At 39.2% G+C, this 15,032-nt stretch overlaps 2 protein-coding genes across 3 annotated transcripts in view; one reads left to right on the forward strand and one right to left on the reverse strand.

Moving 5' to 3' along the window:
* Positions 1-94: 94 nt before the first annotated feature.
* lsm7 (LSM7 homolog, U6 small nuclear RNA and mRNA degradation associated) lies at positions 95-3,693 on the reverse strand. The gene is made up of 4 exons (XM_029705857.1): positions 3,627-3,693; positions 1,401-1,503; positions 1,104-1,175; positions 95-812 (listed from the first exon to the last, which is right to left on the reverse strand). The coding sequence occupies exons 1-4, from the start codon at positions 3,630-3,632 to the stop codon at positions 670-672; spliced, it is 324 nt and encodes a 107-aa protein (XP_029561717.1). The 5' UTR covers positions 3,633-3,693; the 3' UTR covers positions 95-669.
* Positions 3,694-14,406: 10,713 nt separating this feature from the next.
* The window catches only part of LOC115157524 (signal peptide peptidase-like 2B), a 35,462-nt gene continuing 34,836 nt past the window's right edge, over positions 14,407-15,032 (forward strand). For both annotated transcript variants that reach the window (XR_003868469.1, XM_029705858.1), the window contains exon 1: positions 14,407-14,512. Coding sequence is in view for 1 of the 2 variants with exons in the window: in XM_029705858.1 (XP_029561718.1) it covers positions 14,465-14,512 (48 nt within the window). In the remaining variant the exon portion in view is untranslated. The remainder of the gene's footprint in view (positions 14,513-15,032) is intronic.

Here is a 15,032-nt window from a genome sequence, read left to right on the forward strand (position 1 = left end):
CTGTCAAATAGCTTCAATGAATCCCAATTATTTACTCCAATTGGGCGGTATTCTAGACGTTCAAAGACGATACAAAACACTGAAGACACAATCATTAAAGAAAATAGTACATTTATTACAAAACAAAAAACACGCCATATCGTTCAAACCTGGCCTGACTTAGGGAAAACCATAGTAAAAAGTATATATTTTTTATGTTTACCATCACAGCAAAAATATGTATTCACTTATCTAGTCAGAGAACCCCCCCCCAAAAAAAATTAACATTTAAACCATATTCTTCATTTCTAAACAGAACATATGCTTATCACACCATTTCATACTGCCTACTACATCAACATTCAGGCTGGTGACACCAATCAAACTACAACAAAATCATTTTCCTGATTATAGGGACTGTGTGTGGGGCAGATGGGAGTGAACGTGAAGTGCACCTCGTGTGGAAAGGGCAGAGGAGAATAGTAGTGAATCTAAATAATATTTCCTTGATTCCTCACATCCTCCTACCTTAACACCTTTTCAACGCATATTGGAGCAAACGATCTGAGGTTCCTCCCCTCGGATGTTCTTGTCCAAAGAAGGAAGCAAGGAGAAGATTTGAGGAATCAAGGAAATACAATTAAGATTCACCCAAGGAACTGGGCTACTGTGAGGAATAAGGCTGGCGGACTATCCGTCCTGCTGTTGTATGAAGGGGTTGGGGATGGCCTCCATGCCGTCCTGAGGACAAATGAGCACCACTGAGGTCCCTCGACACACCACCAGACCCAGCTGGCGCGTGTCCTCGGTCAGCTTGAACTGGTCGTCAGGGTCTGGAAATAACAAATCAAACCAAGTTGTATTGGAGGAAGAAGTGGCAATACAGGTCAGAGGTAATTGATAGCATGTGAAACTCCACCATGAATGATCCAGCACAACCTTCTTTATAAAAATGGCAAATGATACGACCTTGGTTTCATTGTCAATTTTTTAACTGAAGGGCAACATCACATGTTTTCCATTGAATTGTGTGAGTAACAGTCTCCTCACTGACCAGGAGTGCATTTTCACTTTGTAGAAGTGATATGAGATCATACAAGCAAGTCTTAGTTTCTGCTACATACCTCGCAAGTACTCGATGGTGCTGTCCAATACCAGGTTCAACAGGGGGTCAAACCCCTTTAGGACTCCACTAGCTGACACAAATAAATAAGGATTATTATGTTGAATGGAAGCAAGGAGAAAAACAGTAAAGAAGATTGGGACTGTGGCCTGTCATGGAACAGCATTTCCAGACAAGCAAAAGGTCGCCAGTGTTCTCTTTTGGAAGCCGGAAGTCCCACAGTATTTTTTTCTTTCTTTCGTTCTTCAGGTTTTAACATAGTAATGAAATGGACTAAGTATTATCTTCACTAATTTACCCTCTCGTCCTCCCTGGAACTTGACACGGATTTGTTTATCGATGTACTTGGACAGGTCAAAGATGCTCTCCTTCTTTTTCTTCTCTCCTTCCTTGTTTCTGTCCTGAAAGGAAAATATTCAGTAGGATTGAACCTTATAGTCTAATCATACCATCAAGAGCCGCAGCCCTTTCAGTTTTATCCAATTTGTATACTGAAAATGTGGAAGTGTTTATTTTACACAAATAATTATTTCAATAGTACTTGACGGTTTTCCCTCCACCCTTTTTACGTGATTGATGAATTAAGGTCACTAATTAGTAAGGAACTCATCACACCTGGTTGTCTAGGTCTTAATTGAAAGGAAAAACCCAAAACCTGCAGACACTGGGCCCTCCATGGAATGAGTTTGACACCCCTGTGTTCCAATTTATGGGCTTATAAGTGCCCAAATCAGTCATGTTCAACTTTGAATCGACAGTATAGGCCAGGCAAATTCAAATCTGATCCTTTCAGCCAGTTCCACTGCTGATTGTCATTGTTCCTCTCTAATCAAGGACTGATTTAGACCTGGGACACCAGGTGGGTGCAATTATCAGGTAGAAAATAAAACCTGGACTGTATTATTAAGCCAATTCTGTTGCAAAACTGTTAAAAATCTGAAATGTGTTGGAACGTGTGGAGTCTGAGCATCACAAGAAGCAGTCGTATTTACATTTGTTTTGTGTGTTTTAAGACCGAAAAGATATTGGCGTGGAATGATTCCTGAACCAGGAAACCTATCAACGGGGTTATTTCTAGGGTGGCAAAAGTGGCGCAAGAAGTATGATAACTGAAGACAGATGGAGTGGTTGATGCACGTCGACTGAGTGGCAGGGAAGAAACAAGGGTAGTAGAGCCCCCACGACCCAGTGACTGTTTCACATCAACAGAGGAATTGTGAAATGTTACATGTTAAAAGGTGGACTTTGTATAAATCATTGCAATGGTCATAAACTGTATAGCACAAGCGGAGAAAATTGTAATCATTGTGAACGCAGCTAAATGTTTCTTGGGTCTTTCGTAATGTCACAGCCGATGCCTTGCAAGAAATCCTGTCGCTGAATGTTCCACCCTCTGAGGCCCCTAAAGCCTGTGTAGGGATGTATTTTGGAATGGACTGATTGAAGTGGGTTGGGTTTTTGTTTTGACGTCTTGTCGTTTTCCCCTTTCCTGTATTGATTCTTATTTTCTCGTTAAAATACCTCGTCCATCTGGTGGCGGTAATGCACCATTAACATTGGATGCCAACCGCCGTTAAACCCAATAGAAGAAGCAGATTAAGGGAAGACGAGGATTGAAGTGATCTAACAAAAGCCAGTTTCTAAAATGTAGTCTAAAGATTATGGGGAGAGAAACTGGGGTACGAACATGGCATGATATTTAGCACGCTGATGTTGACAACATTATACAGTCGAGTCTGCACTTAACGCTAGCAAATATCTCAACCCACTCCATCTCGCTAGCAGTGATCAGAATACTGTAGTTAAATTGAAATACCTTTTTTTTTTTCAAACGGGAAGAACTAGAAAACTGGGGAGTAAATTAGGTTTTAGATTAAGTTATTTAAGAAATACTTTTTTTGCGGCTACCCGTTAGTCTCCCGAGTTGGCCACTAGTATGAACTGCGTGTTCATCTACCACCATTTTATGACTATTTAGATTAGGAACGTTGCACACCCTTGGATGAACGCGGTATGCAACATCCTAAATTAGCTGAAAATACTTAACGGTCGTGGAAATTGTGTATTTTTTTTAAAAGTACGCATTCTTCTCGCCATTAAAAAGGAGGTAAATGCCTTTGCAGCCTGAATGGATGATGCTTTATGTAGGAGCAGGTCCACGGCGGACACGAGTTTATTACCGGGAATGCTGATCTAGCGCCCATGCACTATGTAGTCTAACGTAATGTTGCAGGTTTTTCAGAATATTGTTGTCATCCGCAACGACTGTCTGGCTCCCTCTTTTTTTTCTCTCAAGTGATATTCTTTGTCACTTTTCTATCTTTGTTTGACATTCATTTTCTTTGTCGATTTCATTAACATGATGCTGTCTGAAAAGCACGCTAGCAAATATCCCTACTCTGCTATCTTGCATTTGCTAGATAACATAATACTGTAGCTAGATTGAGAGGCACGCAATTGCTAATATAAAATACAGTAAATAACGACGTTTTAGATAAATTCATGGAAGATATGATCGACTCACCGCCATTTTGAAACTGTTCCAGCCACGCCTCTCGAACTCCAACCTTTTTCTTCTACTTTGTTGGTATAATGGCGGTCCGCAAACACATTTATACGTGCATGCCGCCACCTATTGTATTGGCTGTGTATCAACCTACTATTATGTAGTATGAATTCATTACACTTTGAAAAATTTGCCCTACCATCTAACCCTGCACTCATTAAAACCTCACCACTATTCCACTACTTTGGCCCCATCTGAACCTACTCCAGGCCAGCAGCCTGGGACATTATCGTTAAAAACATCTTGTAATTCATCTGCTGTAAAATCTTGTACACCCAAGTACTTCTCTGCAGTTGCCACCACATCTGTCCTCTGTGATTTAAATTCCATTCCTGCAGTACAATTGTCAACCGTGGCCATGTACGGCAGAAAACCAACCTTACTGAAGCACATCTATCACTCTTTATTGGCCTCGGCCTACTCACAGGGACCCATGTTCTTCTACTGCTCTCTTCACTGCCTCCGCATACGTCACTTTCTGCACTATTAACTGATCCTGGCAACCTCAACCTGCCTTTCTCTCACCTCTGATCTCCAGCATCATGGGTACCCTTACAGTTTACACACAACTCTTCCCACAGACACTACACATTCCTTTGTCTCATGTCCTCCTCCACACTTCTCACATCTAGGAATCTCCCTCCTACACACTGCTGCCACATGGCCATAAGCTTGGCACCTAAAACACTGTAATGGACTCAGGACAAAAGTTCTCACAGGATAACTAACACATCCTGACTTGACTTTATCTTACTCTGCATTTAAAAAAAAATGTTTTAAAACTAGTACAGATGGTGTCTTCTCTGTTTCATCACACTCTCCACCGAGTGTGTCACACCAAATGGCGTGCGTCACAGACACCGGGATTCTTCAACTTCAGTTGATCCTCCTCAACACTTAATGCCACTCCAGTTATCACACCGTGCTCTGGAGAGGAAAGCAAGTCACAGTTCTTGCTTCATTGACAGCAGTGTTGGATGAGCCAATGTTGAATGTTTATAATTTTAAACTTGGAAAAGTTAATCCCCTTAATCCCAGATTTGGGACCACACAGCCATAATTTCTCTTCATTATTTATCTTCATATGACAAGGATTAAAAAGGATTTGCCAGTAGATTGTCGATTTGATTCATGATGATGACTGCAAGCTAAGATTTTGACATGATCAGTCCAATCAAAGCTATGGTGTGTCGCACCAACTGGCGTGCGTCACAGACACTGGGATTCTTCAACTTCAGTTGATCCTCCTCAACACTTAATGCCACTCCAGTTATCACAGAGAGGAAAGCAAGTCACAGTTCTTGTCCCCAGTCGCGTGGTGCGGGGCTCACGCTCCCTCTGGACAGCAGAAACGCAAAAAAAATCAGCACGATTCCACATTCCCCAACCTGACACCACATATGGATCTGCCATCTCACTCCCACTGGACCCGACCCACTGATGTCAAGTTTTTGCAGTTCTGCACAAATCATGCTTCATTGACAGCATGGCCAATGTTGAATGTTTATTTAGATTGTCGACTTGATTCATGATGATGACTGCTAGCTAAGATTTTGACACGATCAGTCCAATCAAAGCTACAGTACATGTTATCTGTGGCCAATGACCTTGAGCCTTATTGGATGAGCACTTCTAATGTAACTCTATGGCAGCACCCAAAAGGCTCGAATTTTCGAGGTCTCCTCTTAGACTTTGTGGTGAAGTAGTGTCCCCATGAATGACAGAACACTGAGCCAATCACGGCACAACGCTCTGTATTTTCTGCTGGCTTCCCCCAACACCACAGAAAGCACTGAGCTAGGCTGAAACACCTGCATTTTGGAGCTGCCTTACTCAAGAAAACAAAAAAAGAGACCATGTTTGTATGCGGCTTTATTAACTAACTTACATTACATTTAAGTCATTTAGCAGACGCTCTTATCCAGAGCGACTTACAAATTGGTGCATTCACCTTATGATATCCAGTGGAACAACCACTTTACAATAGTGCATCTAGATCTTTTGGGGGGGGGGGTTAGAAGGATTACTTTATCCTATCCCAGGTATTCCTTAAAGAGGTGGGGTTTCAGGTGTCTCCGGAAGGTGGTGATTGACTCAATGACATATATTATTTTTACATTGTTTGCAAACTGATATGTGATATGTATTAATGCCAAAATAACATGCAAAACAGGCAAGCACCAAAAAATACATCTATTTAAATTTTTTGCTAAAAATGTGGGGCTCAAAATGGCGGGTCTCAACTGTATAACACTTTTCTCCTTGTTTTCCTGTCCACCATCTTACCCTCACCTCCTGGCCACACCAGTGCTATTATTTCACACGCACGTACAGTTTATGGCCTTGATAGAACCTTTTCCAGAGGTACTTGCCCTTTTCTCCTCAACTACAACCTTTGACTGCTGAAAAGACCAAAATAAATAATAATTTATTTTTAAACTGTTTCAGGCTAGCATAATATACATGAAATCAAATTTAGCTCACAATATATCCTCTTTTTAGCAGTTACATATATTGTAAATCGAGGGCGGATAGTGCAGATAATTTGTTTTGGTAGCTGAAGGAATTATTGGATTTCCTTACCCAATTATGACCATTGGATCATTTCTACGGTCATAAAACCCTGTATGAATATGGTTTAGTTTATTTACCAAAGTAATTGATTACTTTCTGCAAGTTATTCACCTCTAAAACTAAGTTTGAGACAACACTAGATAGCCAGATAAGCTAGCTAGCTCAAAAACTAGCTTGTCGAACGTACATGGAAACTTCCACGACCAGAACCAAAAGGAAAGAAATGGAGAGATCGTCAGATGGACAATAAACCACAAAAGATAGTATGATTTTGGGTACTCCTCTTCAGAAGGTAAATGTGGGGGGAAATACTGCAATGGGTGATGAAAATGCGGTGAGCACGGACAACAATGCTCACATCTTGCGCCCCTCCAATCCCCAGCTCAGGCCGTTACCTTATGACCCCGGCACTCCAGTCAAGCCCCAGGGGAAAAACATGAGAGGCCAAGAGGGTATGTCACTTCTTGAGATGCAAAATGCTTTTGACAGCAAAGATAGATGAAAGGGCAAATGGCTTGGAGGCCACGGTTAGGGAAAATATGATAAAAATTGAGGCCATTAAAAAAATCTGACTATCTTTGGAGAAGTGAAAACCCTCAAAAGTGACATGAAGAAAGTGGAAGTTATCTGCCAGGAAAATGAAAAGAAGGTGTCTGAACTCGAGCAAAAGGTGAATGAGGCGGAGAGATGCCAGCGCAGGTGGAACCTGAGGCTTCATGGAATTCCAGAGCAGGCGAGTGAGGACATCAAATGCAGACATCGTCCATCGTTTGGAAAGACTCAAGGATCAAGACAAGAGACAGAGGACAACCATCATCCGGTTCACCAACAGATCTACACGGGATCTTCTCTGGAGGCGAGCGAAGAATTGTGAATTCCTCATCATGCAAACATTTAGGTTCACGAAGGATCTGACCTCAGCAGACGAAGTGACAAGAGAGAAACTGTGGACGATGGTGGCTGCAGCTCGAAAGGCTGGGAAAACTGAATTTTTTTTATCGGTGCCAGAGTGATCATCGATGGGAAAGAAATGCGGCCAAATCAGAACATTTGAGAGAGAGCCAGAGTCTAACTCGGACAGAACTGTCAGGCCAAAAAACTGATTACCAGGTGAAAAGCAGCCTTTTATTCTAAAATATTTACACAAAACACTTGAATGAGAAAAGGCTGACCTGAGAACTGGTAAACTAAACACTAACTATAAGTGAATAACTGCTTATTGTAAAGTCTACACAATGTCTCCCCCTTGTGGGAGTAAGAATGCTTTGGTAACTTTATGACCAATATTTGTTTGTTTTTTGTTGGAGAGGTTAATAATGGGATGGAAATCCTTTTGAGTTACATATCCTTAGGAAAAGCTTATATTAGCATAACAAGGTTGTTGGTTGAAGTTTGTCTTTATCTCTTTGTTCAATTAATGTCAGGGGTATTCGTCATTTACTCAAGCGTAAGGCTATTTTCCTGTATTGCAAACGGTTTAATGCTGACTTTTACTTTTTACAAGAGACTCATGCTTGTTCTTCCCATCTATCTTTTTGGAAAAATCAATGGGTTAACGATATCTGGTTATCATATGGCAACAACCACTCTGCAGGTGTAGCAGTTTTAATAGGTGCATTTAAAGGGGAGGTCATCAGTAGTAAGACTCACCACTCTGCAGGTGTAGCAGTTTTAAGAGGTGCATTTAAAGGGGAGGTCATCAGTAGTAAGACTCACCACTCTGCAGGTGTAGCAGTTTTAAGAGGTTCATTTAAAGGGAAGGTCATCAGTAGTAAGACTCACCACTCTGCAGGTGTAGCAGTTTTAAGAGGTTCATTTAAAGGGAAGGTCATCAGTAGTAAGACTCACCAATCTGGACGTTGGTTAATTTTAACAGTAAATTTCAACAGTGAAATGTTTTTATTAGGGAATATTTATGCATCCAACAACAAACAAAACAACAGGATATTATTTCAAGAATTTGAAGAAGAGATTAATAGTTATAGGTGTATTTCAGGATACCAAAATTATCTTAGGTGGAGATTTTAATTCTGTATCTAATGTGATGATTGACAGATCCTAACAGATCCAGCATAGTTAATCCTGAGTTTAATAACCTATGTCTTGGTCTTGGATTAGTCGATATTGAGAGATCTAAATATCCTGATAAAAAGGACTTCACTTGGAGTAACAAGGACATGTCCAGACAGTCAAGAATTGACTTCTGGTTGATTTCTAATTCATTAGATAATTCTGTAGTCAAGGTATCAATTGAACCATCAATTCTTACTGATCATAAAGTTATATTCTTATCTTTAAATATGAATGGATCTGAAGTTAAACCGAATCAGAGTTATTGTAAACTCAATAGTAGACTGTTGGAAGATGATAATTTCAAGATGGAAGCCAAAGATATTATACAAGACAATTGGAGAAAAGCCCAACTATTTAAGTCTTATGGGAAATATTGGGAATTAATGTAGTATGAAATAAGACAAACAGCCATGAAGAGAGGTAAAGAAATGGCTGAACATAAAAGATTGCGGGAAGATAAACTTGTTAAAGAAATACTTTCTCTAATCTCTATGGAGGACCTTGATGAAGAAGGAAAGGGTCAGTTATTCTCTTCACAACTAGAAATGGACCTAATGTATGAAGAGAGCAAAAGGGGCATTTGTAAGATCAAGAAGAAGGTTGGAGGAAGGTGAAAAAAAATAAAAAAATACTTTTACAATTTAGAAAGAAAAAAATCTGAATTTACATCTATTCATAAGCTTAATATAATATAGATGGCAAAGAAAATAAAAAAAAACAAAGATATTTCAAAATATGTTTCAGAATTCTATGGTAACCTTTATACCAGTTATGCCTGTCCTACTAGTGACATATCTGCCTTTCTAGACTGTCAAAGACTATGCAAAATTCATAGACGAAGACTTCCAAAAATCTTGTGATGAAATTATTTATATCAATGAAATAAAAAATTGTATCAGTAAGTTAAAAGAGAACAAATCTCCAGGGAATGAAGGCATTATCAGTGAATTCTATAAATATTTTCAGGAGGATATTATTGAATTTATATTTAATGTTTTTAAGGAGGCAATTGATTAAGGGGTCCTGCCTGTTTCTATGACACAGGGCCTAATTTCTGTAATACCCAAACCAAACAAAAATCTATGATGTTAGAAAATTGGAGACCAATCAGATTAATGAACAATGATGGAAAGCTACTTGCATCCATCTTTGCAGAAAGACTTAAAAAAGGTCTTTACCAAATCATTGATGATACCCAGTCTGGTTTAATGAAGGGCAGACATATATGTAATAATATTCCACTAGTATTGGACTTGATAGACTACAATGAGCACATTATGGAAGATAGCTTTATTCTATTTGTAGACTTTTACAAGGCATTTGATACAGTTGAACATTTATTTTATTTTTGAAACTTCGATTTTTTTTGGGTTTTGGTCAATATTTTCAAAGTGTAATTAAGACTCTGTTAAATTATCCCATGGAACTTCAAAGATTTGACATTAGACGTGGAATTAAACAAGGATGCCCAATTTCTCCTTTATTATTTGTATTGGTCACCCAAGTTATGGCACTTCATATAAATAAGGATAGTTTTAGGGGTATTCAGATACAAGACAAAGACAAATTGGCTGACGACGCCAGCATTTTTTTGGAAAGATCATAATGAAGTCAGGAAGGCTATTGAGTGTATTAATGCCTTCTCACATGTATCTGGTTTATCTCTGAATATTAGGAAGTGTGAATTATTTGTGTTGAAAAGATGTGACTTAAACTTAGTATGTAATATCCCTGTAAAAGATGTGATCACATATCTTGGTATTAAAGTTAGCAAAGATCAGAAAGAAAGGGCCAACTTAAATTTCTCTCGTATTGTAGAGAAAATTGGAAAGAGATTTAACTCCTGGTTATTAAGAGATTTTTCTTAATCTGGACGTGTACTTTTATCAAAATCTGAAAGTCTGTCCAGACTAGTTTATACCCCCCTTGCTTTGGTTGTTCCTTTGTCAGTAACTAAAATGGTTGATACTAAATTATTTAACTTCATATGGAGGAATAAACCTCGTTATTTGAGAAAGGCGGTAATATGTAGCAACCAAAGTGAGGGAGGGTTGAATGCTCTGGATTTTAAAACCTCTAATATAATATTTAAGATTAAATGGATATAAAACTATTTAAGAAATAAGAATTGGATTATCATCCCTAAATTAATATTCCAACAGATTGGTGGTCTAGAATTCTTACTCAAATGCAACTTTGATATGGGTAAAATCCCTATTAAGCTTGCAAACTTTCATAAACAAGTACTTCTAACTTGGAACCTCATGTACAAACACAATTTTTCCCCTCATAGGTATACAATCTTGGAATAATAAAGACATAAAATACAAAAACAAGTCTTTATTTTTACAGAACTGGTTTGACAACAACATTATTTGGGTTAAACAATTATTGAATAATGATGGACAATTATATGATTATCCAGAATCTATTAGAACACACAATGTTACATTCACTCCTGAGGAGTATCAAATTGTTGTTAGAGCTGTCCCTAAAGGTGCTATTATTCTTTTAGGAGAATATAACAATACTCCAAGTGCAACTGTTGAGGATATTGTAGCCTCAATACAATTAGAAGGAATTGACATTTTAAACTATAAATGTAATAACATGTATATAAGGAAACTATGTCAATATGTTACTATTCCCTCTGTTAAAATGTACTGGAATGCAGTCCTAGGACAAATGAACTGGAACAAAGTTTCGTTGTTATCTGGTAAATATTGTATATCTAATAAGGTGAAAGAAGTATCATACAAACTCATTCATAGAATCTACCCTGTAAAGACCTTTATTATACACAGATTTAAATTAGCTATTGATAACAAATGTGTATTTTGTGGATGTGACCCAGAGACTCTTGACCATTTATTTTGGGACTGTTCTTATGTCAGAAGATTTTGGAGTGAGTTAGATTTTATTTTAAAAGAAACAACTATTTAATGTTAATTTGTAAGACTCTGATATTATGTTTTTATTTTGATCCAAATGATATGGACCCTGATTTAACTTTCATTGTTAATTTGTTTATCTTTCATGGAAGATTCTTTGTCCATAAAATGTGTGCAGAGAACAAACCCCTCTTCACATTATTTAAGATAGAATTGAAATATTATTTTGAAATGATCAGTAAATGTAAAAGCACCATAAAAGTACTTAACAAATTGAAAATGAATCTTGATATGTAATACCCCTGTCTGTTAGGTTTATGTCCTCTTGTTTGTATATTTGTTGTGTTCATAATAATAATACAAATTAAAAAAATTCCACAGTGCATTTGCCATTGCACTGCACTCCATCAGACACAGAGAAATATCTCACGCACACTGGAAACATGTATCTATTTCCCTTGTTTGAGGCATCAGTGGCAACTGAGAAATACACGGGCTCAACTTCCGTCGGGGACAGATCATCCAAAATATCCCGCACAGTCTTTGGTCCTAAAACATTATATATATATATACACACACACACAAGGCAACTTAGTGGTTAGGAGTGTTAGTAGGGTTGCCAACTTTCTCACTACCAAATAAGGGCCAAAAGGTGGCGTGCCAGTGCACGATGCCACGGCGGTGTGGGTATGGTGTTGTGTGAATGAATATACAGTGTATATCATATTCTTAGTCAATTCCAAAGGCAAAACATTTTTATATTCCATTTAGTCTATAGCTTTACTAAAACTGTATCATTATGTAAACTTATGTGAATAAACCTAAAAATAAATGATCAAAGAAATCACAATTTGGACCTTTTACAGCAAAAAAAATAAATAAAACATTTCAAATGCAAAAGAGGAAAAGAGGAGCACGAGTCAATCACCAAGTCTACTTTTTCCATGGATATTTTTTTGCTGCTCTTGACTGATTCAAGCAGTCCTTTGTCCTTTTGCATAGTCAGAGAGAAGTCTGGCTCACAGATATTTGAAGTTCATTTTTGATCAGCTCTGTCACAGAGCCTCTGTGCTACATCTGTTTCTAGTCTGACCATTTAATGGTCATCAGAGAGAAAATCTTCTCTACAAAGGCATTTGAGCCTGGCACACTGAGGACAAATGAGACAATCCTGAACATGTTGATCAAGTTGGCTTTCCCTAGGTTTTGAAAAACTGCCACCCACTTCTCACTGGTGGATTTTGTGGTATCCTGTCTGGCTTTCTGTATTTCCTCCCAGCTAGCACAAAACTCTTCATAGAGTCGGTCCATAATGACTGTCTATCATTTTGAGGGCAACCACCAGCTGCTCCAGGCCAGTGAAGGAGAGCTCCTCATAGAGGCTGATCGATTTGTTTCAACATTACATTTTCTGTTGAGAAATCAAACCACTTGTCAATGTATGTAATGACAGTGTCATAGAACTTCAAAGTCCTGTTGCTGCTTGGATCTTTGTGCCGACAATTGTTTGTCCATCAGCTGCTTGGTCTGGTATCCAAAAAAGCTGTTGTGTTTCCGCTGAAGCATCTTCATTTTGAAATGTTGGACTTCCTCGTAAACATCTGTGATGCAGAGCGTTGTTTCCTCCAGCTTGTTTACGAGTTGGTCAAAAACACACCCCAAGTTGTGGAAAAAGCACAGATAAATCTCAGCAGCTCCGTTTTTTTTCCTTTATACTCAATAATACTCTTCAGTGCCACAGTACAAGTCTCCCCAAGGGACCTGAAGTATGATGTAAGAGCTGGCCAGCTTTGCAGGAGACGATCAACAGCTGGATGAAGAGAGAGCCATCGTCTGCAAACATGTCGCATAATTTCACTCCATTCAATGTCAACAAAGGCAACAACAACAAAACAAATGCACGCAGTTCCTCTCTTCGGGAAGCAGATACTGAGAAGTGGCTGTAGATCTTTAAAACGATTGTCTCACTATCCACTGACAGCTGATCGCTGGCGTGCTTGCAGGCATTATGAGCTATGTGAGCTGGGCAATTAGCTTTGTTGGCACAGCTCAATAACTGGTAAACGGAGTGGTGTTTTCCAAAGTTGACATTGGCATTATCTGCTGCATAGGTATCTGCTGCATAGGGCTGTGATGTGTCTAATATCCAGTTCACGCTTTTCCAGACAGTTCATCAGAGCTTGATGTTTGCCATTTACAGCTTCGTCATTGTCTTCATAAAAGTCAAGTAACTTGCACTGCACTCCATCAGACACAGAGAAATATCTCACGCACACTGGAAACAAGACAGTCGGTGCTGTTATAGCTGAGTCCGTGTTTAACCGTATGGTACACGTACGAGGCTTCACTTTCCGCGATGTTGTTATTTTCCGCTGTAGACGCCACGAAGAATGCAGCGATGTTGCAGGCACCTTTAGCCAGCGTGGCCTTCTGATGAGTTTCTGTGGATGCATGCAGAGTTTGGGCATTCTCCCCTCCATGGCCTATTGACAATTCCCGACGGCATAAAGTACAGGAAGCTTTCGTCGAGTCACCACTGACAGCCTTAAATAACCCACGTCTTTTTGTTGCTTCCCATTGTTTTGTTGTAGCTGCACAGTGTTTTGTTTTTTGCAGGTTTATCCATATGTCCTTGATATGCCAAACCGACCGAACAACAACAGAAATTACTTTGCAGGAATTGGCGCGTTACCGCTATACTGTGATTGGATGAATATACGGGACAAACCAATTTAACTCAATATAAGGGACATCCCGGCTAATACGGGACAGTTGGCAACCCTAAGCGTTGGTCCAGTAACCGAAAAGTCGCTGGTTCAAATCCCCAAGCGGCTTGTTTCATCTAGTCTGATGTGCCCATAAGCAAGGCACTTAACTCTAATTGCTTCATGGTCGTTGTCAATAAAGGCTAATCCCTGGCTCTGACCCCACGCTCCAAGTGTGTCTCAGGGGGACTGGGAATATACACAAAAAAAATATTTCCAATTCACACATGTACACGAGTGAAATAGGACAAATGTAATTATGTTATCTAGTATGCTGACCACTAAATTATAGAAGCTGACAGAAAACCTCTGGAATTTATTGATATGTTTGATTGACATCATGTAAACCAATCATAATGCGTATATACTTCAGTGCTGGTTCAAAATGAACCAATGGCAAATGCACTGTGGAATGTGGGCGAGATCTGGGTAAACAGCTGGTGACCGGACGCGAGAGCAGAGCAGTGCGGTTGATGGAAAGACAACAAGCATCATGAAGGCTTTGCTAAACCTGGTTTGGGCATATTTTCTCTTAAAACAGGTGAGATGGTCGCATGTCTATTCACCCCAAAAAATAATGTGGCATTCATCTGTAAAACAAGTCGCATGTGTCCGATCCAACGTTTAACAGTACTTGTTGTATTTTGTTGTCGAGATAATGAACAGCTAGCCTGAATGCTACATGACTGTTAGCTTGCGGAGAAGACAACCTATTAGGTCCCTGAGAATAGTCGTAGCTATAGGGCCCATCTGCAAGTAACATCCTCTGTACATCCTTCTGTAACATGGCTTTGATCCTTTTTGATGTATCAATGTGGTTTAAGATGAATATCGTGCTCCCTGGTATTGTCAGTTTTGGAAATGTCTTGTTAAAGCTTGTGCATCAGTGTAAAGCTGACTAGCTGGTGGAAAGATGAAGTACTGCACACTCTCATAGAGTCGGTTGGCCAGTCTATTAAATATCTCGAGTTATTTTGGCCACAGTTACATCTCTGTCTATTGCTCTCACCCTTCTTCGAGGCACTTAGGCTTGATCTATTATACACGTTAATTCTCTCTTG

Source organism: Salmo trutta, chromosome 21 (genome assembly GCF_901001165.1).
Source record: "Salmo trutta chromosome 21, fSalTru1.1, whole genome shotgun sequence".
Taxonomy (NCBI): domain Eukaryota; kingdom Metazoa; phylum Chordata; class Actinopteri; order Salmoniformes; family Salmonidae; genus Salmo; species Salmo trutta.